Source organism: Vigna unguiculata, chromosome 3 (assembly GCF_004118075.2).
Source record: "Vigna unguiculata cultivar IT97K-499-35 chromosome 3, ASM411807v1, whole genome shotgun sequence".
Taxonomy (NCBI): Eukaryota; Viridiplantae; Streptophyta; class Magnoliopsida; order Fabales; family Fabaceae; genus Vigna; species Vigna unguiculata.
Window position 1 is genome coordinate 3541342 of NC_040281.1, and position 27593 is coordinate 3568934.

Sequence of the window (27593 nt, forward strand, 5' to 3'; positions counted from 1 at the left end):
GTAGTAATTTCTTTTTCAAATAAGGTTAATTTTTTAAATATATAATACTAATAATAATAAATATAAATAATGATAATCTTTTATTTTTATCAATTAAATTTTTTTTAATCTATTAAATTACTTATATCATTCACTAATTTTTATTATATTTCATTTAAAATGCATTTATTATTTACAATTTTTTTCTTAATCTAAATAATATCATTTTCATATATTTTTCTTCAATAACTCTATTTTTTCAAATACATAATTCAAAATGTAAACACATCATAAGAAAACAAACAAATCCCGAATTAGATATATTCTGAATCTTCAACTTTAATTAAAAATTAAAATTAATCTTTCTTTTAAATTTTAGTTTATTTTATTTTAAAATTTTAAAAATACGTAATTTTAATTATTTTAACCAAATATTTTAAATTTATTTTATATATTAATATCAGAGTTGTTTATCTCATCTAATATATGTTCACTCTAACGTTATATTAACAGAATTTTAATAAAATTTAAAAAATTTAAATGAAATAACTAAATTTATATATTTTTAAAAATATTTCTAAAAAATAAATAACTAAATTAATTATTTTTTTATATGCAATCTTAAGAAACCAAACTGACCAATGTAAAAGTTATATACTAGTGTCTCAGGATGACGTGTCTAGTTTCAAGACTCTACAACCAAACACGCCATTAGATTTGAAAATGGAGTAAACGTGACTCTTTATTTATTAGTAATTACTGTCACTAATTGACATTAGGGTTTTAGCTTTGGCGGGAACCACTCAATTGTTTTTTGGTGTTTTTTTTTTCTTCGCAATCAGTTTCTGCCACTTCACCAACCTTTGTTGCTGCTAACTACATTAATATTTCTTACTCCCCACATTTAATGTATTATTAATTGTTTCTGCTACTTCACTAATGTTTCGAGTTATATTGTATTATTAATTTTTTATTCTAGTTTTTTAATCTCATATAAATTAATTTTCCATAAATAATGCATATAAATATAAATATTTTAAATATATTATTTAAATAAAATTGATTGAAGTAGAAAGAATAAAATGAATGGTGTATAATAAACCCGTTTAAACACTGTCAAGCAAATTCTTCCGTGTGAATTTAATTTTTCTGATGAGTGTTACCGAATATTTGTTGATATTTTAATGATCAATATAAATATTCACTTTTTAATTTGATTCCTACTAAAAAATGCTTTAAATTTGCATTCATGTAAGAAATAACTATTGTTGCTTGAAAAAAGCAAAAAAAATATTGCTATCATATTCTTTTACAGTATAAGTTCACTCGCTTTCTTAACGCATTATAAAAAAAACCGTCACATCATTTTATCATATTAATAATGTTACCCTTCTCCTATTAGAGTATATAACATCATACGTATTTGAGGGTGCATATATTGTTTTACTGATTTATTTTATTAATATTTTGAATTTGAAATACAATATTTTTAGATTATAGAATTGGATCAATATTTTAGGAATTTTTTATTTAATTAATTAAGATCGTGATATTTTAACAAAAGACAAAGAAATTTATATTTATATATTTGAGATATATGATTATATTTATATCTTATATAATTTTTTTATTTAATTAATAAATTTTATGATTTAAAAGATATTTTAACAAAAGATTTATATTTATATATTTGAGACATATGATTATATTTACATTTATATAAATTTTGATTTAATTAATAGATTTCATATTTTAAAAGATATCTTAATAAAAAATAGAAAGATTTATATTTTATTACGAATTTTGGAGATATATAATCTATAATTGAAATGTTTATAAATATAAAGACTAGAACCGGTCAAAATGAATCAAACTGTACTATACTGTTAAAAACTACACTGAACTTAAGAATAATTTCCCTGAATTGAACTGAAAAATGGTTCAGACAAACTGCACTATTTTTTATTTTAAAAAAACTGAATTGCACTGAACTTAATTGAACTAGAATATGAATTGAATTAAACATTCTTTTCGAACTGCACAATTTTTTAACCGAACTGCATTATTTTTAAACTGAATTTTAGTATTTTTTAACTGAACTTAATTTTATTATTTTTTAATTGCATAATTAAATTATTCAATTACAAGGAGATAAATGATCAATTCCATAAATATATTGTGTGAAAGTTTCTAGAATTTCTCACAATATTCAAATAATATTTATTTTACCTAGAACTGTTAAATATTATATTTTGTTTATATGTAATACATGTTGCACATTAAATAATTTGTTTTAACAACTTTAATTTGATTTAATGTTATATTTTATTTATATGTAATATATGTTTCATGTTAAGTAGTTTATAAAATTAAGAGTTGTTAGATTAAGACTTATATCACTTAACTTTTTTTTTTAAACAAACTTAATTTAATTATTGTCTATTATTTATTTTTATTCGTAAATACTAAAAAAAAGTTACATGAAAACTTCTCTATAAAAAGAATCTCATAACTCTTTTTTTCTCTATTTTTTTAACCTTTTCTATTGATTTTAGTATAGAACAATTTTCGTAAGTTTATATATATATATATATATATATATATATATATATATATATATATATATATATATTTAAAAATATCATTTTTAGAAAAATACCAGAAACTAAATTTCGATAATTATGAACTACTTTATTTATATATATATATATATATATATATATATATATATATATATATATATATATATAAATAAGTATTTAATTTTTTACTCACGAATCTTTTTCTTTTCACGTAAATTTTATAAATAATAAACATACAAATTAACACATGATTCATAGTAAACTTGAATTTTTAGTTTTTTTCTATCTCAAAAGTTTAAGTAATCCCACGTCACATATATATACCATTTTGCGTATATTGTATATTGTGGTACTCAATTTTATTGTTTTACTATCTTAACTTTTAAAAAACATTTTCAAACAATTAACTAGTTAATTGAACCGTAAATATAAGGGGTTCAATTTTCTTTAAGTAAACTTGAAAATGGTGCAATTCAATTTTTTTTGAAAATAATTTAGTTTTTTTAGTACAATAGAGTATATAAATAATCTATAGTTCAGTATAATTAGGTTTATTTTGCCTGATGTTGATAAAGGCACATCCAAGTTTTGAATCAATTACGGTTGACAACTTTTGTCATTTGGAAAGATTTAGGATTAGGGTTTACTCGAATTAGGGCTTTTGTTGTTTTTTTGAATTTCATTAGGGAAATTTCAATTCATTGAACAATTAGGATTCTCTAGTTTGATTACGTTGAATTAGAGCTCTTAATTGTTCGAGATTCAGCCCTGCATATAATTTGAAGGAGACTGGTTTAAATCAATATCAAAACAAGAGAGAAGCTGTAATGTTGGCGAGGGAGCAGAAGAGTTGCACAATGTTGAAGGGTGATGACGATAGTGACGATGAATCTGTGGATACATCTTCCAACTGGTATTGGTATTCCTTCCTTACTGGTCAGCAAATCAAAGAGCAGGTCGTTCTGGAAGAACAGGTTCTGGAAAGTGCTTCCGCCTTTACACTGCTTACAATTTTCGTTATGATTTGGAGGAAAACACTGTTCCTGAAATACAGCGAACTAACCTCGCAAATGTAGTTTTGACTTTAAAAAGTCTTGGCATCCATGAATGGTTTGAAGGATGGCAGAGTTCCCGCTTGATCCTATGTTGTCAAAAATGACAGTGGCTTCAGAAAAGTTCAAATGTCGGACGATGTCATTTTAATTGCTGCTATGCTGTCTGTTGGAAACTCAATATTTTACCGACCAAAGGATAAATAAACAGGTAGATGCAGACAATGCAAGGATGAATTTTCACACTGGAAATGTTGGAGACCATATTGCATTGCTAAAGGTGTACAATTCGTGGAAGGAGACAAATTATTCAACGCAATGGTGTTATGAAAATTACATACAGGTAAGGAGTACGAAACAGGGCCAGAGATATCCGTGATCAACTTGCAGGTGTTTTAGAGAGGGTTGAGATTCAACTGACATCAAATGAAAGTGATTTAGATGACATGAAGAAATGTATTACTTATGGGTTTTTGTTTTTCCCTGGTCGAATGCAGAAAAATAGATACATAAAAAATTTACATCATTCTTGATCTAAAATCTTAGATAGATATTCGATTTTTTTTAATATAAGACTTAGTACCATGAACTGGTACTCACCGGAAAATATGAGACAGGTGACAGAGATAGAGTGAGAGTGGTTGTTGGAGATAGCGGCTCACTATTACCGGCTTAAGGACGTTCAAGACATTCCAAGAAAAGGCATCGTCAAGTTCTATCATATTCAAAAGTTGTAATCCAGGAATGAAAATAAAGTTTCTTATGTTTTATTTGTGTTTTGTATAGCCCAATTAATTTGCAGAATTCATTCCAAACACACATAATATGAACACTGTTAATCTGTTAATTTGTATATATAATTCTGATTTTTTATTTCATTATATTCTTTCATTCAAAAATAAAACAGTGACAAGACACGTTGCTTCCATATTTTCAGCTGTTTTGTTATCATATATATATATATATATATATATATATATATATATATATATATATATATATATATATATATATATATTACCATTGTGCATATTCAACTTTAAATATTATAAAAAAAGTACGTTGTTAGGTAGGAAAGTCTAACCTAAAAGCTTAATAACTTTACCTAATAATATACATCGGTTTTGTGTATTTAACTATGAAACTTGGCTATAATTTTGTAAATGATTCAAATTAAAATCATACTCAAGTGATAGCCAGTGATTAGTATATTTGATATTAATTTAGTGATTTTGGTTTTATTAAATTCTCCCTACTTCATTTTTTAAGTAGTTTCATACACAGTTCGATAGTATAATATCGAAAAATTTTAGCAGTATTTTTTTTTTCAGAAATAAATACTTTGCATATTGTGACGAAGAATAAAAGAAAAATGTTTAGAAATGATTTGATATAATAGAAAATGGTGAATTTTGTTTACATCAACAGTGTACACGTGTAGGATTTGGAGTGCGGCATTAAATCTAAGTCAAAAAAATTGACTAATTTTTGTTAACTGAGTGGGTTGTTGAGAAAGCTTAAAATAAGTGCACTTGTTTATTTTACGCTGAATTCCAAATTGGCGGCCCAATATCTAATAATATTATTAATGAGGATTTTTTTATGTGAAAAGGTAGTTCAGGACTTTATGGTTATTTATAATAATTTTTTCCATTTAAAATAAACTCATTTCCTATTTTTCTTTTACAAAAGTATTAGCATATTGAACTAAATAACATGTGTTAAATTTTACTTTTAACATCGTTAATGGGTAATTAACATTATTATTACTTTTCAATTAAAAATCACTCATTAATAGTAAACTTAATTTACTTTTTGTACAAAATTTATTAAATAATGAGAGTAAATATAGAAAAACTGTGTGTACTATTCTATATCATAATTGTTAGGCCCTCTAGTTTACTAACCACCAAATATCTTTTTTAATATTAATTAGATTGTAAAATATTTTTAAAATAATTAATATATCTACATTAAATTAAATATTTACAGTTGTTTTGGACAATAGTAAACTAATTAGGTATTTAAGTTATATCCATTGTGTCACACAATTATTTAGATAAAATTTCAAAATTTTTCATGATTATTATTAATTATTTATATTGTATTCATTATAAAAAAAATGTAATTTTTTTTCTTTTTTTACGTTAGTTATGTAGTTGTTTTAAGAAAAAACACAATTTTGGTATTTTTTTTTAAAATTATTGAGATGAGACAAATTTAAAAAGAAAATAATTATAGAAGTGGATAAATTAGGTCAAAATGACACAATTTTATTGTAAAAAAAAAATGCTAATATGTACATAACTTTAATTAAAAAAAATAAAATTAAAATCGTATCAATTTAAAAAGTTCAAATTACTATATTTCTACATAAGTTCTTCAAAATTTGTACTAACCATATTAGCTTTTCAAAGATTTAAATAGTGTCATCATATTATTAGTTTTCTAAAACTTAATCATCATGTTAGTCTACAAAGAAAGTATTAGTTTATCTATCAACACTGACGCTCAGCAGTCTAAAATTAAAGACTAAAGTAGTAGTTAAAAAAGTATCCGAGAATATAATTTACTAAACTAAATCATTAGAAATTAATTTAATGGTGAAAAGTTTACTTAGTGACACATGCATAAAATCTAAATTGACGATTTACTCTTAAAATATATATTTGAACAAAAAAAAATTCTTGACACCAAATTGAAAAGCAGGCTGCTCCACCACCCCCTTTTTATGATCTGTGCATGCGTGAATCCGTCAAAATCCAGCAAAGTAATTCTTTAATCTCTGAATATTAAAAAGCACAAACAAGACTATAATAATGTAAACTTAATTTGACCGAGAACAAGTATGATTAGGGAATAAACAAATAAAAATGAATGAAATAGTTGGTGATAACATGAACTTCGTCAATTTATAGTTGCTGGTTGGTTGCAGTATTTTATTATAAAGAAGAGAGTCTATATCCCTTGAATCCATATACTATTTTATCACCCTCTGCAAGTTTGAATGTCTAATCAGAAGTGGAAGGAGAATCACTGAAAGTAATGCTATCACATGTTAACAAGGTGTAAGAAAATAGTGAAGGATGATAATGAAAGTAATAACAAACATAAACAGTGATTTAATATAAAAAGAATTTCACTTGTTAAGATATTATTAATGTGTCGGCAGCAATTCTACTCTTCATGTTTGTTCTAGTTTTAGTAGGATACTAGTTGAGCATGTGTGAATATGTATACGTTTCTTGGATCACAGAAAATATAGATTCGCTGTGACTGAGAAATCCACAAACAAATTCTGAATTACTGATTCATGATTCATGGTAGAAATAGTTGTTCCTTTTAGTTAGAATATTAAGAAAAGTATCTAGGTTATTTTCAACTTCATGGCTATGAAGAAATTTGAACTCTCAGCTGAATTTTTTTATGTTGTTTCTCAATCAGATGTTCATTGATTTTGAAATTTTAAAATATATTAAAAAGATTTCTAAGATATATAATATATTTTTAGTGGTGAGCAAATGACAACATTAAAGAATTTAGGAGAGAATGTGGACTGCTTTGAAGACTATCGTAATTAATAATGGATCTGTCTCTCTATTAGTATTTAGTCATTGGTCAACCTGTGTGATGCCATAGGAGCTAATGTGACATTACATGAATCTAGTCAGCTAAGCCTACCTAACCATTTACAAGTGCCTAAAAGTCCACGTTGCATCACCAAGAGTGAGACCACTTCTTCCTTTCGTGAAAAATCTTCAAAAAGATATTCGATTTTGACCGATTTGATCTCATGAATTCTGTATGTAGTAGCAAGAGTTGAATTGAACACCACCATGAGTTTAAAGTTAAGAGAAAAAAAAAAAATCAGAACTTCGAGGCCACTTTTTGAAGGGCTTGTTTGATTCTTTTGGTTGTTCCAATAGTTGCTCCTGTGAACTGAAAGGATGACCAATTTTAGAAAAAAGAGCATAATTTCATAACTAGTTGTGACTCTGCTGAATGCATAAAAGTATAAAACCAGAAGTGCTCACCACAGATTTAATGGTCAGATAAAGATTTCCATCGGCCTCTGTTGACTGAACCGAATTAAAATCTATACTGAGACTATTAACTGCTTCCATAATTTCTAGTAGTCTTCCTGTTCTTGAGGGGCACTTCATTTCGATCACAATTTCATTGTCACTAGTTCTCACAGTAATATCATTAGCATAACTTCCTTTTAAAGCATCTGAATTAATCTCTTTTCCTGTCTCATCCACGCCACAGACCTTTCTCTTTTTTGCAACTGATTTCTTGCCATTGTGGTTTTTGCTAAAATAATGATCAGAAGTTCTTTCTACCATATCTTGAGGTGATCTTCTAGTCCCCGGCTCCATATTTGTCATCCCTCTCTGAACTTCCAATTCTTTTATCCTTCTCTCAAGCTTTTTAAGGTATTCAATTGCATCATCAAGTATTGAAACTTTGTCATCCTGAAAGAATTTTACACTTCATTAATTTCAGCAGTGACTGACAGTCATGCAAATAAATGCACCAGTGAAATAGATATTACCTTACTGATTGAAGGGACCATTGACCTAAGGGTTAAAAACCTTTCATTCAGTTTTGCTCTTCTCCTTCTTTCTGACATTACGTGGTTCATGCCAATTTCATCAGTCTCTAGTCTCATTCCCTCCTTATAGTCATTCTCTTCTTGAGACTCATGCAGACCATCCAAGTGCATTTGAGGAACTTCAAACAATACCTTCTTCAATAACTTCTGTGAAGTTCCTGATCTTGGCCATTGGCAATCCGTTGCCCCGCCTGGCCTCCAACAAACAAAGCTTGATTCCTGATGAAACTTTTGTGAATGCATTTTCATGAGTAACTGATCAGAGGTTTTTAGAAGGTCAGACAGAACTCTCTGATAATGCCAATCATCACCTCGAGGATCCACTACCGTCATTTTTGGGTTGTGGGCAAAAGGGTCAGAAGGGTTGTTACACTTGGGTGCAGAAGCAATATTCTCAGGACTGGCAAAAGTTTGTGATATGCAGTCGCTGGAATTCATGGAGTTATGAACACAGTTACTTATCTCATCATCCATAACTTGCCAGCTTTGGACTTGAGAAGTGCCACTGGTTATCCTTTCAACCATGAAAGTTTCATCCAGTGGTTGATTGGCTTGGAATGCGTTTGAACTACCATCAGGGGAGGTTTTGCTGGCTATGTCATACCCAATTTCTGGAATTGATTCAACATTATCATCAAATGCTACATAAGCAAGATCTTCCTGGTTCCTTGATTTCAATGCTGACTTATTAGGATCGTTGACATGCAAATTATTCAAGAAAGAAGTTTTGATCCGTTCAATTAGACTGAAATCTTCTGAGACCTTCGCACGAAGAACAAGTTTCAGTGACATGATTATTTTGGTCAATAACAAAACAGTAATATTATTTAATGATAGATGAAGGTGAAAACTTACATGTTCAGTGGTGCCAAGCTCAATAACCCCTTCCATAACCGGAAAACACACGACCGTCTGAAAGTTGAGATTAAGGAAACAAATTACACAGAGTATTGATTAGTCTTTGCGTACTAAATTTGACACAAATTAGTTTTGTGTTCTTCAGACAGAGTCTTATATTTAGAATCTTAGTTACTTCTATGTTTTGAAACTCGAATGGATACCATTGCAGCAGTGCCAGTATGAAACACTATAGAGTGGTTTCAAAAGGAAAATCTATTCTAAGTTCTAACAAATCTAAATTTCTCCACATCATATTTGATTTCACGGCACTAACTGTTAATTACACATAAAAGATTATAAAAACAAGGACGATTAAGTAAATAAAAAACAAGATAGTACCTCGATGGATGCACTCTGAGCAAGAGAGACAATTGCCACAGGTTTATTCATGGAACAAAAACCAAACAAAGAAGAAAATTCAGATTATCTGTCATTTCAAGCATGGTGCTAGACAGCCAGAGTGCAATAATTCAAGATTTAACCAAAAGCAGAGAAAGACAGAACGAGTCAAACCAAGAAAATGAATCCACCTTTGCCAGCAGAGAACGACTAAAAAGTTTACAGTCAGCGGAATGCGCATTGTTGAGCCAAATGGATTGACCCTTTGCCAGAGCTCTTCCTGGTAACCTACCGACACACAAAGAATTGAACAACTAAGATTCCCTCACCCTTGAGATTACAAATCAGTGAAACACCCGATTTTGGGAACACAGCTTGATGATCCAAAACTTGAAAGAAAGAAAAATAGAGGAGATTTACAATTTACCCTTGGCCAATGTTGAATACGAAGGACATGCAAACCAAGTAATACCACTCAGCATCTGTGAGATCTTCTGGGGACAGTGCCGCCGAAGGTCTTTTGCTTTGTGGGGTGATTTCTGTAGTTTTGAGGGATTTGAATAGCTCTCGCAGCTGCTCACTCCTCTGCAACCCTATTTGGTCAGAATTAAGTTCCACCCCTTGACTTGTTTTCCTTGTCTTAATGTCTCCATTGTAATACCCTTCCCCCCATCTCAACACCCTGTCAGAAACAAAAAATTTAACACTACCCATAAACCAATTGCCTCACAAGCAAATAATACAAGAAAATGCAACAGTAGATTCAGAATTTCAAATTGCTACTTAGTCAACCATACTCCTTAGATGAGAAAACATGGATAGGTGATAATTGTCTTGTTTTAACATAAGCCAAACTACACTGGAAAAAGATGCATCCTACCCTGAGGCTCAACCATGGCAAATTTTGTATGCATCATCTGATATAAAATCTTCTCCGGTATAGGAGAAAGCAAAATATTGAAGAAAGAGCAAAGTCAAAGAATTGAAAATAGAACAGAGTTGGCAACTATGAATAGAACAGTTGGTTTGGTACCCGGGTTGGGTGGTTGAATCAGTCCAGAGAATTGCATAGCTCCATTGGATGCTTCTCACAGCCAAAGCAAGTTGTTTCTTCATGTTCTCTGGCACCATTTTTTCTGGCTTTGCAGGGTAGACGCAACTTGTCTCATACAGATTAAATTACTGAATGAACACAACACAACACAACTAGCCTGCAGTGTGTATTGTTATGGGATAAGATGGGAAAAGAAAGGGAAGTTTGTTTGTTAGACTTGTCTACCTCTCTCTCTCTCTCTCTCTCTCTCTCTCTCTCTCTCTATCTCTTTGATTTATTTACTTTTCCTTGCCATGACCCTTGTTTCCCTGACTAGAAAACCTTGTCATAATATTCAACTATAAAAAACAAAACAACCAGGGTGTATGAATAGGAGTTGAATATGCGAGAGAAGAGCACATCCACAGTACATTGGGTAGAAGAATCTGAGGGTTTAAACACCACCACAAGCAATTGATTTTAACATGGGACTTCTAATGTTGTCCCTACAAGTAATTTATCTTTGACGTGAGATTCCCATCAATGGTAATCATTTTTTTTCTGATAAAGATTTCACCTTTCCTATCTGGTTTAATCGATAAATAGATTTGCACTATATTCAATCCATAAATAGCATATTTTTTTTCAGTCTGATTTTGTAGAAAGAACAGTAATTATTAGGATCTAAGCACTTGTTAAGAGGCAAATTACAAATACATACCAACAACCAAGTGAAATAGATAATTGAAGTCAAAGACACCAAACAAACATGTAGTCCGCAAGCAGGGTTTGTTGGAGTGCCACAAGATAGGTAGATAGTACTGTGCCTCAAAAAGTGCAGTGTTGCAGTTGTTGACTCGAGAAAGAGAGAGTGACCATGGCAGTGTTGCTAATTATTGGTTACTGCAGTGTAGTGTGTTGCTATCATTGTGCACACAAAAATGTGCACAAGGAACCCACACTTTATGCTATCATATGACTGGATAATTAATTAAGCTGATCCCAATTTCATTATTTTATACAAGCTTAATTATGTTTCAGCTGTCTTAGAAATTTGGATTATTTTCGGTGGAGTTTTTATCAAACTTTTTTTGTTTAATATTCAAAATGTTTCTATTTTTTAAATTGAATATGTATTGATTAATTTTTATATTAGTTGGATAACATAATTACATTCTTTATCTTAATTTAAGTGTTAAAAAATACAAGATTCTATGATTAATATAAAAATAATATTATAATTAATGTAAAATAACATTGTTTGATAAAGAACTTATTATGTTGATTTTCACGATTTCACTTGGAGCGAATAATGAGTCTTTCTATTATTACTTTTGATGAAATTATCTTATTATAGATAAAGTTTTCAATTAAAATAATGAAAATTACTTATTATTTTACATTACTAATTTATATATATATATATATATATATATATATATATATATATATTTAATTTCTTGAAATTTACTTGAACGATTGTAAGTTATAAGTGTAATTAGACCTTGCTTGAATTTTCTCAATGTTTTATCTTACCAAATGTAAATGTTAGTAATTTGAATTCTATAATAAAGAACATTCATAATTAAAATCCAAATATAAACATAAAGTTCTCTATAGATTAAAATTTAAAGATGACTTTTTTATTTATAAATAATTTTCAAAATTCGGAGTAGATATCTTATTCTTAAAAATATATTACGTAAGAATATTATTTTCATGAACGTATTTAATTTATATTTAGTAATCTAAAATTTTAAAAAATTAAAAAAAAAAACGATATGAGATATATTAAAAATTAAGTAAACTAGATCTTTAATACTGATTTAGTTTTCATTTTTATAGAAATATGATATTACGATACTCTTCTTTTACCATTGAATATACTTTCCTACATCTCTTCTAATAAGTAAATCTAACTTAAGAAGTAAAATATCATTTTCACGTGCTAATTTAATATTCTTCAATTTTCAAACCAAAGTGTTTGACAAACCCAAAGACTTGTGCCACTGTGATACGTCTGGGTCTAGTGGAATTTTGAAAAATAAATAACACTTATATTATATATTATACATTTTTAATTATTAAAAATATTAGTGACTACAAAATATGCATAATAACACTTTTAATACAACCCATATTTTTTAATTTGGTTTTGTTAATCAATACTTGTGACTATTTATTGACGTTTGCATTTGTTAATTTATCTTATTGCATAGAACCTTAAATCAAAGGAAAAGTTATCCATTTGCTTTGTAAACCATACCATTACGATAGTACTTCTCAATCTTAGTTTTTTGCTCTTCCCATTATTTTCATTACTTCTAAATGAATATTTTTGTATAAATTAATTTCAACATTTTATTATTTTAGTTACTCACAAAACTACCACCACATTATTTTTAACAATGGTTCCATAACCACTTACTATGTGTCGTCTCTATTAATATAATAAAATAAAACACAAAATTATTGTTCATTAACTAAATTAAATAACGTACTAAAATCCAAATTCAGTGAAATGAAAACTAGTTGTCGTTGAGCTGTCAAGAAATCTTGTCATGTGTAAACGAATTCCAAATTAAATCTAAATAATTTTTTTTCCTGAAATAATGGTATTTTCAAATTCCAGAAAATTGGGTTTAACATTGTTTCTACAATTGATTATGAGAAACAATGATTAAGTATATTATCCTTAATTATGTCCTTTAACTTGCCACGGTTGCTCGTTTAATCACATTAATTACTTGTCCAACGTAGAAACTAAATCAAAGGCGATAACAATTCTTTTTGTTAGAAAAAAAAATTACAGCATAAAAGCATGACTACACTAACATTTTTTGTATATATAGTTTTCAATTTTTTGCTAATTATTTTTGAAGAAGAAAAAATATAGGTTTAATTAGTTGAATGGTATCCACTTTTGTTTAGATGTGTCAGTTTGGTACCCGCTTAAAAGAGGTGTCAATCGAGTCCCAACTTTAGAAAAATGTCTCAATTAAGGTCACTTTCAGATAAAAATTATTAACACCGTTAATTTTATTCATCACTTATCAATACCGTTAATGACATTAATAATTTTTTTTTTAAGGGACTTCATTAAGACAACTTTTAAAAAGTTGAACTCAATCGACACATTTTTAAAAACGGATATCAAATCGATACATCTAACAAAAATAGGTATCATCTACTAACTAAACAAAAATATAATAGTTAAATTTCTAGATTCTTTTCCACGATGAAGTGGTGTTTTAGGTTAGATGGTTATCTTGGTTGAAGTCTTAACTTGTTGGATATCTCTTCTTCACATGTTATCATCGTGTTTTCACGTGTACATGTTGATGATGAGGTGCACTTTGCAAAAATCATTCAATTTTTTTACAATAATAAACATTTTGGTGTAGTCACAACCTAAGGTTAGGTTATTGGCCCAATTTTCATGGACATGTCTTGGACTATTTCTACTTCCTATTTCTTACGCTCTTTTTTTTTCTTCTATCATTCCATAAAATAAAAAATATTAAAGTACCCTTTGATAATAAGAACACGTTTAAATGATATAATTTGAAATATTCGAATTACTCGATTGACAATATAATTTCAGATTAAGTAATGTGCATACTATTTAGATAATGTAAAATTCACATAATTTAATACTTAGTTCTAAAAGTGAAATATATTTTAAATAGTGTCGAGTTATGTGATTCATAAAATTTTTACTGAGAATAATGTGATAAGAAAATAATTTCTTTAAACGAAAATATATCTACAAATACAGAAATAAAATCATAACATAACTTTAGTATAATTCGACACCTCGAAACTTATATCTACTAATACTTAACAAAAATGTTATTATGCAAGAATTATGAAGATTAACCTCTTTTTCTATAAACACAATACACAACTTTTATAAGACATGATGTCATCATATAAAAATTCACATTACCTCTGACTCCAAGACAAGAATTGTGATAAAGTAATTCCTCTATCATTTAATATTTTGTTTGGAAAAAATAAATAAATATTTCTAAGTTTCGTAAAATATTTATAGAATTTTGATTTTATTTTGTCTTGTTATATCATAATATATATATAAGTTAATTCAAAAATAGATAAAAATAAACATATAAAAAACAGTAATAATGGTTATGTTATTTAAATTTTAGAAATGATAATTAAATAAAAACATTCAAAAGAGAGATGTAAAAAACTAATACATGGGTCAAAACATAGACTTGATTTGGACACCAATTTGACATTTATTGATTATTTTGTTTACAAAAGTTATAAACCCTTAAAATGACACCCAACAATGATTTATAAGACGACTACACGTGTCTTTATGTTAAAATAATATCTAATTATAATGTTGACAAGTGTATTCATTCAGCCTTATGTTCAAACGGTGTGGAGAAACTACTCTTCAATTTTGTGAAGGATGCTCATTCTTCATAACACGTCAAAGGTTTTGTTTCATAAAACGTTTTTCTAAACTCTGTTTTTCTTGGTATCTTCATGTTGGACGAATCTTCTCTCATCTATTTGAGACATTTTAACTTTTCACAAAAAAAAAAAAACTTTAATTCTTAAACGAGGAATGATAATTTCGTCCTTATCAAAATCCACTAAAATAATTTCAATAAAAGAAAAAACTACAACATATCTTTAATATATTTTTATGTTATGTACTGTTCCCGATGGTTAAAAATATGTTCTTTTCATTCAAGATTTAGTGAATTTTAGAACTAGTCCATTTTCGAAACTTTATCTTAATTTAGTCCTTCATTTTTAAAAATGTGTGGATTTAATCATTCTTACCAAATTTTATTAAGTTTATTTGACATTTTAAACGTATTTTATGATAATATTTGAGTTAACATTGAAGCAAAAATGTATCGAACAGTTTAAATAAGTCAAATACTATTATGAAATGCGCTTAAAATGTCATATAAACTTAACAAAATTTGGTTAAAATGACTAAATTTACATATTTTTAAAGATGAAGGACTAAATTGGTCAAAAATTTTGATAAGAGACTAATTTCAAATTTCGTTGAAACTTGAAGAACCAAAAATATATTTAACCCATTCCCGATCTAAGACATTTTCGAGTTATCGTAAATCTTTATCACAAATTTGTTTTTAAAGACACCTAAACAACCTAAAAAATGAGAAGAAAAAAAAAATTTAAGCCGACTTAGATATCAACTCTTAGACATTATTAGATCATCAGTTGCAATAAAAAAACATGGTCATTAGTATACGCGACTCTTATACACTAAATGCACTCATAATTAGATACTTTCTTATAATCTTAAAATCCACATTTCCTAATCAATTTAATCATTGTCACTCCTTGTTCTTATACCATGCCAAAGAGTGAAAGATGAACAAAAATAGTGAGTAAATAAAAAGGTAGAAGATGTGAAAAAAAAATAATAAGTTTTTTATTATTTATTATACTTGATTTTATGTTTGACTATTTATTAAGATTAAATGATGTTTTATAAAAAGGTTAAAAATCTACCTCATTTAATTTCCATAAATTCTTATTATATATGTACAAAATTTTAAAAGTTTTGGGGAGCACCATCTTTTGGTTTCAAGATCCGTCCTGTCTAATTTAAAAGTCATTTTAAAAATATGAAGTTTTTTTTATAGATTATATACTTCAAAAATAATATTTTTATAAAAATAAAACTTTTTGATGTGAAATATGTAATATGTTATTGGCTTTCATATTATATAATTTGAAATTCAAAACTGTCTTTCAATTACTTTGGAGAAAATTTCTTCCTGCATCTTCATATTTTCTTATTGTATTCCATAAATAAAATGAAAAGTAAAAATTGTCCTTGTCTTATTCCCTTCTCCTCTCCCACTAACTATATCTTCATACTTTCTTCCACTTCCATCCCATATTCTTCTTCCATCTCCTCCACATCATCTTCTTCCACCTCTAAAATACCTACTCATTACACTATTCGAAACTTAAAACACATGGATATGGATTACACTATCCGAAACTTAACTGAAACCGCACAATATGAGAAGTTTATAAACTGCACACTGAAAATAACTTTAAACCAAAGGCAAAAGTGAGAATTGCAATATTTATGGAAGTACAAAACACAATTCCCTTATTTCAAACTTAATTAGATTAATTCAAATTACATCTATTTATTTTAATTTGCTCAATTTTTAAGGAAATGTACTTTCACTATTTGCTCATAGCCAAATTACTCTTCACATTGCATATCCTTTCAACCTATAATAAATTGTACACTTTTACTTTAGTAAGATGTCATCAGTTGAAGCTTCAAGGTTTTGATATAGATTACAATGGATATTTTGTGTGGGTGTATAAGATAAAGTCAATACTTAACACAAGAGATGTGATCCATTGAATCTTGAGTAATAACTCAACTTATATACAAAAATTTTATTATTTTCAACTTAAAATCTTTAAAGATAATAGATATGTAAGTGTTTCTTTATATATTATTCATTTCACTCACTCTGTTAAACTTAACTCTCAACTACACACTTGAATTCCTTATATGTTATTGGTTATTGTTGATTTTAAAGTCCGGGTTGAACTAAATGTAATTTTTGAGAGAAATTTTAACTTGGATATTTTAGTAGTTGGATTCCAAACCAAGGTTGTCAATGTTTTTTCCTTATCAATGTTAGATATTTTCTTAGACAATATTATTAGCAATTTATATATATATATATATATATATGTGTGTGTGTGTGTGTGTGTGTGTATGTTATGTTTGTACACTTGAATTCCTTATATGTTATTGTTGATTTTAAAGTTCGGGTTGAACTAAATGTAAATTTTGAGAGAATTTTTAACATGGATATTTTAGTAGTTGGATTACAAACCAAGGTGTGTGTGTGCGTAGTGCATGGTGCGAGGTGGCGTGGGCATGTGCGCGTTGCGTAGTGTGTGGTACGTGGTGTGTGGTCATGACGCGTGATGCATGGTGCGTGGTGTCGTGTGCGTGTGGTGTGTGTGTGTGTGAGATGTGGTGTGTGGTGCATGTACGTGATGCGTGGTTCGTGGTGTGTGTTACGTGGTGCGTATTGCGTGTGCATGGTGCGTGGTGCATGGTTCATGGTGCGTGTTGTGTGTGAGTGGTGTGTGATACGTGGTGGTGGTGTCGTGTGTGTGCGTGTATGGTGCGTGGTGCGATGTGCGTGTGTGGTGCGTGTACATAGTGCGATGCACGTGTGCGTGTGAATAGTGTGATGCACGTGTGCGTGTGAATGGTGCGTGATACGTGGCGTCGTGTGTCTATTCATGTGCGTGGTGCGTGGTGCATGGTGCATGATTCATGGTACGTGGTGCCTAGGGCGTGATGCGTGTACGTGGTCTGTCGTGCATGTGTGTGTGTGGTTCGTGGTGCATGATGCGTGTGCATGTGCGCGTGATGTGCGGTGTGTGGTTTGTGGTTCGTGGTGCGTGATGCGTGGTGACGTTGTACGTGGTGCATGGTGCCATGTGCATGTGCGTGGTGCGTAGTACGTTGTGCGGTGCATGTGTGTACATGGTGCGTGGCGTCGTGTGTGTGTCCATGTGGTGGTGCGTAATGTGTCGTACATGGTGTCGTGTTCGTGTGCTTGTGCTTGTGCGTGTGCGCGGTGCGTGGTTCGTGATACGTGATGCATGGTGTGTGGCGTCATGTGCTTACTCATGTGTGTGGTGCGTGGTGTGTAAGGATGATGTCGCAGATCTCCATCAATGGTGGTCGTTGTTTGTTTCGGGTGCGAAGATAGTGGCTTGAAGACGATGAAGGTGTTGTTATTGTGTTGTTGCTTTCGCTGCAGAGATGGTGCATTGTAGCAAATGGGTGAATCTACGTTCCACTGGTGCAAAGATGGATGTTTGCACTGGTGGTTCCGTGAGAAGATGGTGGTGGAGGTGTAGATCTGTGTTGACGAATGTAGTGCAGATGTGGTGCTGGTCCAGGTGCGTGAAGCTGCAATTGTTGGTGCGCGTCTCCTCCCCTCTGGCTCGCGGTGGCTCAGTGTTGCTCGCGATTCACTTCCAGGTGCAAGTTCGTGAATGGCACTGGTGCGGTGGTTTTTGCTGTTGTTAGATGTAGGTGTTGCGGAGGGAGGGAGTCGTAGACTGGCACTGCAATAACATTCTGCTCCGATCTGGCTTAGAAATGGAGGTTTTGGTTCGATCTGCAACGATGAAGAATGAAGGTTGTTGATGATGGTTCACGGTGATGCAGTCTGGTGCGTCAATGGTATGCGAGGATGATGGTGAACAGCGATGGCTGACAGCATGGTGGTGGTTAGGGTTTGAGGAGAAATTAGGATTTCTCATGGGAGAGATGGAGATGATGACGTGGCACCATTTGGTTGGCTGAATTTTGAGTGTTTGGATGTTGTCACGTGTCATTCTCTAATTGGTTAGTTTAATAAGTGGAGGATTATGAGACGTGTTATCATGATTTATAAGTGAAAAGAGGAATAAAAATAGACAAAGACATGGGTGTAGAAGTAGATGTTTTGTAGCTCATTTTGAAAAAGGAGAGTGTATATGTAATTTAGGGGGTGCAAAAGTGATTTTTCCAGAACTTGCTAATTTTATACGTATTTAAAGGTCTTTTGTAACTTCAATCAATTTATTTTCGCACCTTGAATGAGCTTAATATGAACTTCAGCTGCATTAAAAAACGTTAAAATATCCTAAAATAATTTATGTGGCTAAGAATCACTTTTTAAGACATTTTTATCACACAAGCTTAAACGGTCTAATTATCAAAATTATCAATTAAAACACTCTTTAAGCACACAAATTCAATTAAATACCCAAAATAAAATACTGAATGAGGGTAAAAATACACACTCATTAGTCGTGCATGTGTGTGTGCGTGATTCATGGTACGTGATGCGTGGTGCGTGTTACGTTGTGCGTGTTGCGTGTGCATGGTGCATGGCGTGTGGTTCATGATGTGTGATTCGTGGTGCAAGGTCGTGTGGGCGTGTGCGCGTTGTGTAGTGCGTGGTAAGTGGTTCTTGGTCATGGTGCGTGATGCGTGGTGCCTGGTGCGTAGGTGTGTTGCGTGTGCGTGATTCGTGGTATGTGATGCGTGGTGCATGGTTCGTGGTGTGTGTTGTGTGGTACATAATACGTGTGTGTTTCGTGTGCATGGTGCGTGGTGCATGTTTCGTGGTGCGTGTGCGTAGTGCATGGTGACATGGTGCGTGTGTGTGTGATGCATGGTGCGTGATGCAAGGTGCAAGGTGCGAAGTGCGTGATGCGTTATGCGTGTGAGTGGTGCGTGAACGTGTGGGTGGTGTGTGGTTTGTGGGCGTGTTGGTGGTGTACAGGCCTTAATGTGTGGTGCGTAATGCGTGGTGCCGTGTGCTTAAAGGTGATGCATGGCGCGTGGTGTCTTGTTCATGGGCATGTGAGTGGTGTGTGGTGGATGGTGCGTGGTGTGTGGTGTCGTGTGCCTATTCATGTGCGTGGTGGGTGGTGCGTGATACGTCGCACGTGGTGTCGTGTTTGTGGTCGTGTGCGTGGTGCATGGTTCATGGTGTGTGGTGCATGGGACGTGATGCGTGATGAGTGACGTGTGGTGTGTGGTGCGTTGTGTCTGTGCCTGTGCGTGGTGTGTGGTACGTGTTGCGTGTTGCGTGGGCGTGTGCGTGTTACGTGTGTGGTGCGTGGTTCATGGTGTGTGATGCGTGGTACGTGGTAGCAGGGTGTGTGGTGTGTGTGGTGTGATGCGTGATATGTGTGCGTGTTTGATGTGTGGTGCATGGTGCGTGATTCGTGACACGTGGTGCGTTGTGCGTGATTCGTGGTGTGTGATACGTGATACTTGATGCGTGTGCGTGTTTTGTGTGAGTGGTGTGTGGTGTGTGATGCGTGGTGGCGTGGTGTGTGTGTGCATTGCGTGGTGCGTGATGCGTCATGATTGTGCGTGTGCGTGTTGCGTGTGAGTGGTGTGTGGTGCGTGATACCGTGTGTGTATGTGAGGTGTGTGGTGCATTGTGCGTTTGCGAGAGCGTGATGCGTGGTGCATGGTTCTTGGTGTGTGTTGTGTGGTGCATGGTGCATGACGCGTGATGCGTCGTGCGAGGTGGCTTGGGCAAGTGTGTGTGCGTGGTCATGGTGTGTGATGCATTGTTTGTGGGCAAGTGTGTGTGCGTGGTCATGGTGTGTGATGCATTGTTTGTGGTGCGTGGTGTCGTGTGTGGTGCATGTTGCGTGATGTGTGTTACGTGTGCTTAGTGCATGGCGCGTGTGCGTGGTTCTTGGTGAGTGTTTCGTGGTGTATGATGCGTGTGTGTGCATGGCGCGTGGTTCGTGATGCGTAGTGCGTGGTTGCGTGTGGTGCGTAGTGCGTGATGCGTGGTTTGTGTTGCAAGGTGTCGTGTAGATGTGTGTGGTGCGGTGTTTGTGAACGTGTGCGTGGTGTGTGTGCATGGATCGTGGCATGTAGTTTGTGGTGCGTGGTGCGTGGTGCATGATGCATGGTGTGTTATGCGTGTGTATGGTGTGTGGTGTGTTGCGTATGTGTGTGCATGTGCATGGTGCATGATGCGTGGTGCGTGGTGGTGTGGACGTGTGCGTGTGCGTGGTGCGTGGTCGTGGTGCGTGGTGCGTGTGAGTGGGTGTGTGAGTAGTGTGTGGTGCCATGTTCGTGTGCGTGTGTGTGGTGCGTGGTGTCGAGTACGTGTGCATGTGCATCTTGCATGGTGTGTGGTGCGTGATGCGTGATATCGTGTTCGTGTTCGTGTGCGTGGTGTGTGGTGCCTTATGTGTGTGCGTGTGCGCGGTGCTCGGTCGCGGTACGTGGTGCATGCGCGTGTGCGTGTTCGTGTTCGTGTGCGTGGTGCGTGGTGTGTGTTGTGTGTGCGTGTGCGTGGTGCGTGGTGACGTGGGCGTGTGCGCGATGCATTGTCCGTGGTCATGGTTCGTGGTTCGTGGTGTTGTATGCGTGTGCGTGGTGCGTGGTGTGTGATGCGGTGTGCGCAGTTACATAAGGGGTTATGGTCCCCATTTGTGAACACGTTCTATATGATTCATGCTCCTTTCTCTCCCTCCCCATCAAGAGAGAAAATCTAGAGGGAACCATAAGGTGCTCTATAGTTGAAAGACGAGGTACCATTTTTCTCCATCTACTATTACCAATTATAAAGTATGCTTTCGCATTCAATTCTTTGAAGTATTGGGAACTATTTAATTATGGTATAATTAGTCATATACTACCCAGTTTGGTGCTGGAGTTTCTAATTGGTACCCGATTTAAAAAAGTGTCAATTACGTATCCAAATTAGTTTAAGTGCACCAATTGAGTCCATTTAAGTTGACACCGTTAGAAAGGTTAACGTTGACTGATACTGATTGGTCTGTGAATTAAATTTGGAACACGTGGAGATTAATTTTTAATGACGTGGAAAGTTGGGGAAGAAAATTAAATATGTCTTGTAATGAAAAATTTTAAAAATAAAAGAACGAAAATTAAAAAAAAAGGCGACAAAGCTAAAATAGAAGTCACAGAAGCATGTGATAAAAATGTGAAATTGGGGAAAAGTGACGCAGGGGAGACGAACTGGTGGAGGATTCTTCGCGAAGTGGTGGAGAAATTGAAGGCGACTTTCGAACACTGAAGTGAAGACTTGAGAGCGACTTGCGGGCCATTGATAACGAAAGGTTGGTATTGTGTTTTTCTCTGATTTAGTGATTAGGGTTTTGATGTTAGGGTTGATTTTTGTGAAGTTGGGGATATTGGAGAATATGTTGTTGTTGAGTGAGAGGATGGAGTGGCTAATGAAGATGTTTGTGTTGGGGATGATGAAGAGAAGTTGGCTGATAAGGAGAATGGTGTGGGTAATGAAGAAGTTTGTGTTGGGGATGGTGAGGAGGCCTTGGCTGATAAGGTGAATACAAAAGTAATTGCACCCTTTAAATACATCATTGTCACCACTCCGCTGCTTACAAAATAAAAACAAAAACACACAAAACGAGAGGAAGAACAAACTGAATTAGGGCACAACAAACTGTCAGGATATTGATGAAGAAGAAATTGGATTAGGGCAGAACATAGGAGAGGAAGAAGATAATGAAAAATGAGGGTCAATCTTCTTTAAATATAAATACCATGTGGAACACTGTACAATTATAATTTCAACCAGTCATCTGTTATTATTTGACATGTATCCCTTCTGCACTGCCACCTCACCACTTCCTAAACGCCATTTGGGAATATTTAATGGTATGGACTCAATTGGTGCACTTAAACTAATTTGGGTACTCAATTGACACTTTTTTTAAATCGGGTACCAATTAGAAACTCCAGCATCAAACTTAGTACTATACGACTAATTATACCTTTAATTATTAAGAGAGTTTTTATTTTGATATTTTCATAAACCAACAAATATTGCTATTTGATATTCAAGATAAGATGAATGCCAACTTTACATTTTGGAGACCAACTTCTATTTGATTAGTGAGATCTTGCACGATAAAGAAATTTGAGTAGTTAGATTCTTTAGTGGAATCAATTATCTCATGAGAAGAACACAAAGCATTCCTCCAATCATCGAATGTTTTAGTGTTGTAAAAGTTGGCCACGACTGCGCAAGTTGGATATTCCAAACCTCCTAAATTGGAAGGTCCCTTCGAGACACAGAATGGAAACAATCGACTTAAACAAAATTGCTTTGTTAAAAAAATATTGACATCCTTCATTGGAATCTAGTCACTAAGTATCTCATTAAAAATCTTGCCGAACTTCATTTAGTTCAACCTGAAGACTCGGGGAATCTAAACAAAACCCATGGAGGTCCTGTCATCAAGGTCTTTGCAAAGGTACCTAATTCTTGAGTGAATTCTTCAAAACTCAGGAATAGTTTGAGAAAATTTTCATATGCTTCTCTTGAAGATGTGTTTCTAATGTGAGAGTTATGAGAAGTGCTCCTTTAAGAATAAGAGTGAGAATTTGGTTATTTATTATTGAAGTGATGTGTTTTTTCCAATATCGAGTTTAACCATAATTAAATAGAGGATATTTAATTTATTAATGAGGTTGCGCCCTTCAAGACTTGAGCACTAATGCATCAATTTTTATGGCAACTGATGAATGTTGATGCTTGACAATTTAAATATCATCTGCATCTACAGGCTGAGAGAAGCTACATCCATGCATTTTATCAAGGAAAGCACAAGTTTGAGACCACCTACATTTAAAAATGTCATTTTGGAGAATTCAAAAACTACTTGACTCGAATTTAACATGTTTTAATGTTAAAAAAAAATCCAGTACTCATTAACTTCCCAAGAGAAAGTTACTTTCGTTTGTTATTTCATTTGTTATATCAAGCAATTATGTCGTATTCCGAACCTCTAGTGGAGTAGCTAATAGCAAAGTTGAATTAAAACAAAACGTAAACTAATTTATCACTACTCGATGAATGTAAAATATAAAATGTGGTAATTATATATATTTTCAAATTATTATCACTTTTTATATTTTACTTTATTTAAAATATAATAATTTAGCAACTTAATATTGAGACAATAAATTCAAATTTATTCCCATTGTAAAAAATTTCAATCAATGAAAATTACAACAAGTGAAAAATCTCTTTTATTTGATTAATTCTATTTTAATCGAACAAGCTTGACACTAAATTATTTATACACTTCAAGAATAATCATATTTCAACACTTTGTAGCAAGATGACTCTACATTTCATTACATCCCCTCCCTCTGTCGATCGAACATCTTTTATATCTTGTGAACAACGTGCATCTATCATTTCACCACACATAATGATTAACACAGGGCTTTTCAGGAAACAAAACACTTTACATCACATTGGGTTCCTAATAATGTTTACATCCATTTTTTAACATCATTTACCCACTTTTACCATATACAAGTTCCATATCAATCAAAGTTAGTTGTCTATCCTGATTCAGAAGATTTAGATGCGGTTGGAATTCCTAGAACTCGCACGTGATATGGAAAATTGCTCAAGTTGTCCTGTAGGATTGTAATTCAACACTTGCTCAAGTAGCCAGATAAAGGGTTCAAAATATTCATTTTCATGTTTGCTAGCACAACGTATAGAATCCAGGACCAGTCGGTCAAAAGGTCGTATTCTTACACACGCCAGACATTCCATTTTTCTTTTCTCTTTACCTTTATACCTTTTTTCTTTCAGCTAGTGTGGCATCATGTAAAACAAGAGCAAAGGCAGTTTATCTTATCCCATCTCTCACAAAGAGGCATAGAATGTTTTATACCATTTCAGAACAAAATGAAGAACCAAAATATGCTTACTCTTGACTGTACGTACTTTAATTTCTGTCCTGAATACAAACTATTAACAGCACCGGTGATAATGACAAAGTCACATACATAAAATCATCAACACCTGAAACTTCAAACAAACTGTGCACTGGAAAAATCTTGTGACACTAGAGGAAATCTTGTTTTTTGGGTCAGCACTAGAGGAAAATCTTGTGACACGAGGAACAATATTGTACACTCTCTATCTCTTGTTTTACTGGGGAAAACAGAGGAAATTTCACCGCTTCTCAACCCTCTATCTTAACAACTGCCAAACAGAAAAATATTCTTTTGCTTTATTTGCGCTAAAACGCTATCTCAGCATAATCATGAAATGAAAAATATATATATTAGGCATTACAGATTCTTTCAAGAGTTAGTTATGGGAAATAGAAACGAACCTTGTACATGACTGAATCCCAAGGTATCAGGGGAATTGAAGAAGCTTGTTAACAGCTGAGTCCAGAGAATCTACATGCTTTCTTAGGATTTTTCTTCAAATTATTAAGGATTCAATTGAAAACTAAGATCAAAGAAGGATGAAAAAGAACATAGTCAACAATTTAAAGTGTTCCTACTTACTAATCACACAAGTCTTTATCTCAAGCAGCAAATAAGGCTCCTCCAGAGAGAACGCCTCTAAAATGCACAGGGGATCACCATTAAATAAAAGTGTAGTATGTTAACATGGTACTCAGCAAACCTAGGCTTACACAGTAGATTCTTTCGGCATGTTCGGAAACATCAACCTGGATGTGGAAATTCAAGCGGATCCGCAATGAAACATGCACTTTCTCACTTCAGTGGAGTACTGTCCCCGCTGTAATTTAGTAAATATAAAATTCCAGAAAAAAAAGAGATTTTGAAAATGAATCTTCAGAATTAAATTACATTGCTCTAACTAACATATTCAGTGTCATCTAATCACGGATTATGTTATAAGATTATTCACTTCTATGTTAATTATTTTAAAATTCATATTTTAAGGTATCCATAGTCTTTTACTGGAGCAGAAAACAAGGTAAAATGAACTAAACTTCTTTCATAAACTAAATAGTTTTTTTTTTTTTTTGGATAAGTAACATGAGAGAGCTTTTGATTTAGATTATACGAGAAGTTAAAATCATTTTATTTTCTAATTTTCTTCTCATGTAAGTATCCATAACAAAGTCTATCAAAACGTCACATTATGCGATTTTTATTGGTTGACACTGTATATTCTTTTAATCAAAAGTACGAAGGAGAGGGTAAAACAAATTAGCAGCAAATAGCAAAGCAATAGGATACAATTGAGAGGCGAGTCCATCAACACTCTTCATCTCTTCATTCAATCTGCATCCCACGAAATATGATAACGATGATTATAATGAATAAGTAACTAACCAACTTCATCACCAGGCTTCATTATTTATTTTAGTTTATGTCACGTGATCTAGCCGTTTTCCAACAATTTCAATATAGACAATTAATAAACATATTTAATAAAAATACCTGAGACAGGAATTTATATAGCGATTCCCCTTGTTTGCTGCATCAAGCACTGCAAATCCACAAATATAAACGATTATTGCGATTTTAGTATGTTTTCGATTTGAATTGATGTTTATGGATGAGAAATTGTGGCACCGGATTCCTGAAGGCGACCGGTGGCATCGGTAAAGCACTGCATGTGGTGGAGCGAGGTGGCGGTGGATTCGGAGAGCGCCATACGGAGGGAGGCGAAGAGAGAAGTGAAACTCTGAGCGATAGCCAGTGAGTCGCGCTCCACAACTTCGATCGCTCTGAAAATTTCGCTTTGATTGTTGAATGCGACGCCGTCGGAGATTGGGGTTTCTCCTTCTGAATTGGGAGGATCCAAAGAGGAATCACCACCACCCTCGCGTTCTTCTTCTCTATCGGACGTTTCGCTATGCTGTTCCATTTTCAATTGATCCAACAAACCAGTTGAATTTCTTGTGACTCTCTAAGTTCTCATTCACTCTCACAAACCACACTAACTAGAAAACCTAGATCCTACTCTTAATATTTTCGATTAAATGCTAATTTTTATATCAAAATTAAATTTTATCCATATTTTAATCTTGATAATAGTTGAAATTCAAATAAAATAATAAATAATGTACATATTAATATGTAAAATAGTAAAAATTATTATTAAAATTAAATTTTAATTTAATAAAAATAGAAGGATATATATATATATATATATATATATATATATATATATATATATATATATTTCTACTGGTTAACTAAAAAAATGTATTAGTACAAAAGTTTTCGTAAGTTAAGTATAAAAATTACTTTTTATATTAATATTATGGTTAAATTACATATTTCATTTAGTTTTGTAAATCCTGATATATCTTTTTCAATTGAGTCTTAATTTTTTTTTATCAAGTTTGTTTAATTTGATTTTTTTCTAATTCTGTTAAAATGATTAACAGTGGTGAACAGTTAATGTTACCTTATGATTTGTTTTAATTTTTCTTATTTTAAGGTTAAACTATATTTTTGGTTCCCATTTTCGTAGCAAAATTTGAATTTGATTTCTTAATTTTTTTTTATCTCAATCTGGTCCCTATTTTAGGAAATTTGATGCAATCAAGTCTTTTCCGTTAGTGGTGTAGTAACGATGTTAAATAAGGTGTCACGTGTCAATTCCTGGATTTTTTGATTTTTTGATTTTTTTTGATTTACTTTTTTAAAATTTTTTAAAAAATTAAAAATTGCCATGTGTCAAGCTGACATCGTG

At 32.5% G+C, this 27593-nt stretch overlaps 2 protein-coding genes and 1 pseudogene across 3 annotated transcripts; 1 reads left to right on the top strand and 2 right to left on the bottom strand.

Moving 5' to 3' along the window:
- The first annotated feature begins 3131 nt into the window (after positions 1-3131).
- On the top strand, positions 3132-4381 carry LOC114179393 (annotated as a pseudogene).
- A 2806-nt stretch (positions 4382-7187) lies between these two features.
- On the bottom strand, positions 7188-11419 carry LOC114178756 (transcription factor GLABRA 3-like). Of its 2 annotated transcripts, none has more exons than XM_028064828.1 (8): positions 10501-11115; positions 9895-10149; positions 9659-9755; positions 9468-9482; positions 9084-9140; positions 8169-8990; positions 7648-8088; positions 7188-7552 (listed from the first exon to the last, which is right to left on the bottom strand). In XM_028064828.1, exons 1-8 carry the CDS (start codon positions 10596-10598, stop codon positions 7481-7483), a joined length of 1857 nt encoding a protein of 618 aa, XP_027920629.1. In that variant the 5' UTR covers positions 10599-11115; the 3' UTR covers positions 7188-7480. The 2 variants fall into 2 exon arrangements, with proteins under 2 accessions (XP_027920629.1, XP_027920630.1); XM_028064829.1 differs by lacking the exon at positions 10501-11115 and adding an exon at positions 11222-11419 and having other exon boundaries at positions 7421-7552.
- Positions 11420-24726: 13307 nt separating this feature from the next.
- Positions 24727-26849, bottom strand: LOC114175864. Its single transcript, XM_028060699.1, has 5 exons — positions 26465-26849; positions 26330-26378; positions 26126-26170; positions 25240-25332; positions 24727-25106 (listed from the first exon to the last, which is right to left on the bottom strand). The coding sequence occupies exons 1-4, from the start codon at positions 26757-26759 to the stop codon at positions 25266-25268; spliced, it is 456 nt and encodes a 151-aa protein (XP_027916500.1). The 5' UTR covers positions 26760-26849; the 3' UTR covers positions 24727-25106; positions 25240-25265.
- Positions 26850-27593: the final 744 nt, after the last annotated feature.

Excerpts from the sequence above, each read along its gene's own strand:
- LOC114175864 (XM_028060699.1), bottom strand. The coding sequence starts at position 26,759 with ATGGAACAGCATAGCGAAACGTCCGATAGAGAAGAAGAACGCGAGGGT. Across the intron at positions 26,379-26,464 it reads CGGTCGCCTTCAGGAATCCG|TGCTTGATGCAGCAAACAAG; the intron begins GTGCCACAATTT and ends GTGGATTTGCAG. Across the intron at positions 25,333-26,125 it reads GATGGACTCGCCTCTCAATT|AAAAATCCTAAGAAAGCATG; the intron begins GTATCCTATTGC and ends AATAATTTGAAG.
- LOC114178756 (XM_028064828.1), bottom strand. The coding sequence starts at position 10,598 with ATGGTGCCAGAGAACATGAAGAAACAACTTGCTTTGGCTGTGAGAAGC. Across the intron at positions 9,756-9,894 it reads GTATTCAACATTGGCCAAGG|GTTACCAGGAAGAGCTCTGG; the intron begins GTAAATTGTAAA and ends GTGTGTCGGTAG. Across the intron at positions 7,553-7,647 it reads ATCTGACCATTAAATCTGTG|TTCACAGGAGCAACTATTGG; the intron begins GTGAGCACTTCT and ends TCATCCTTTCAG.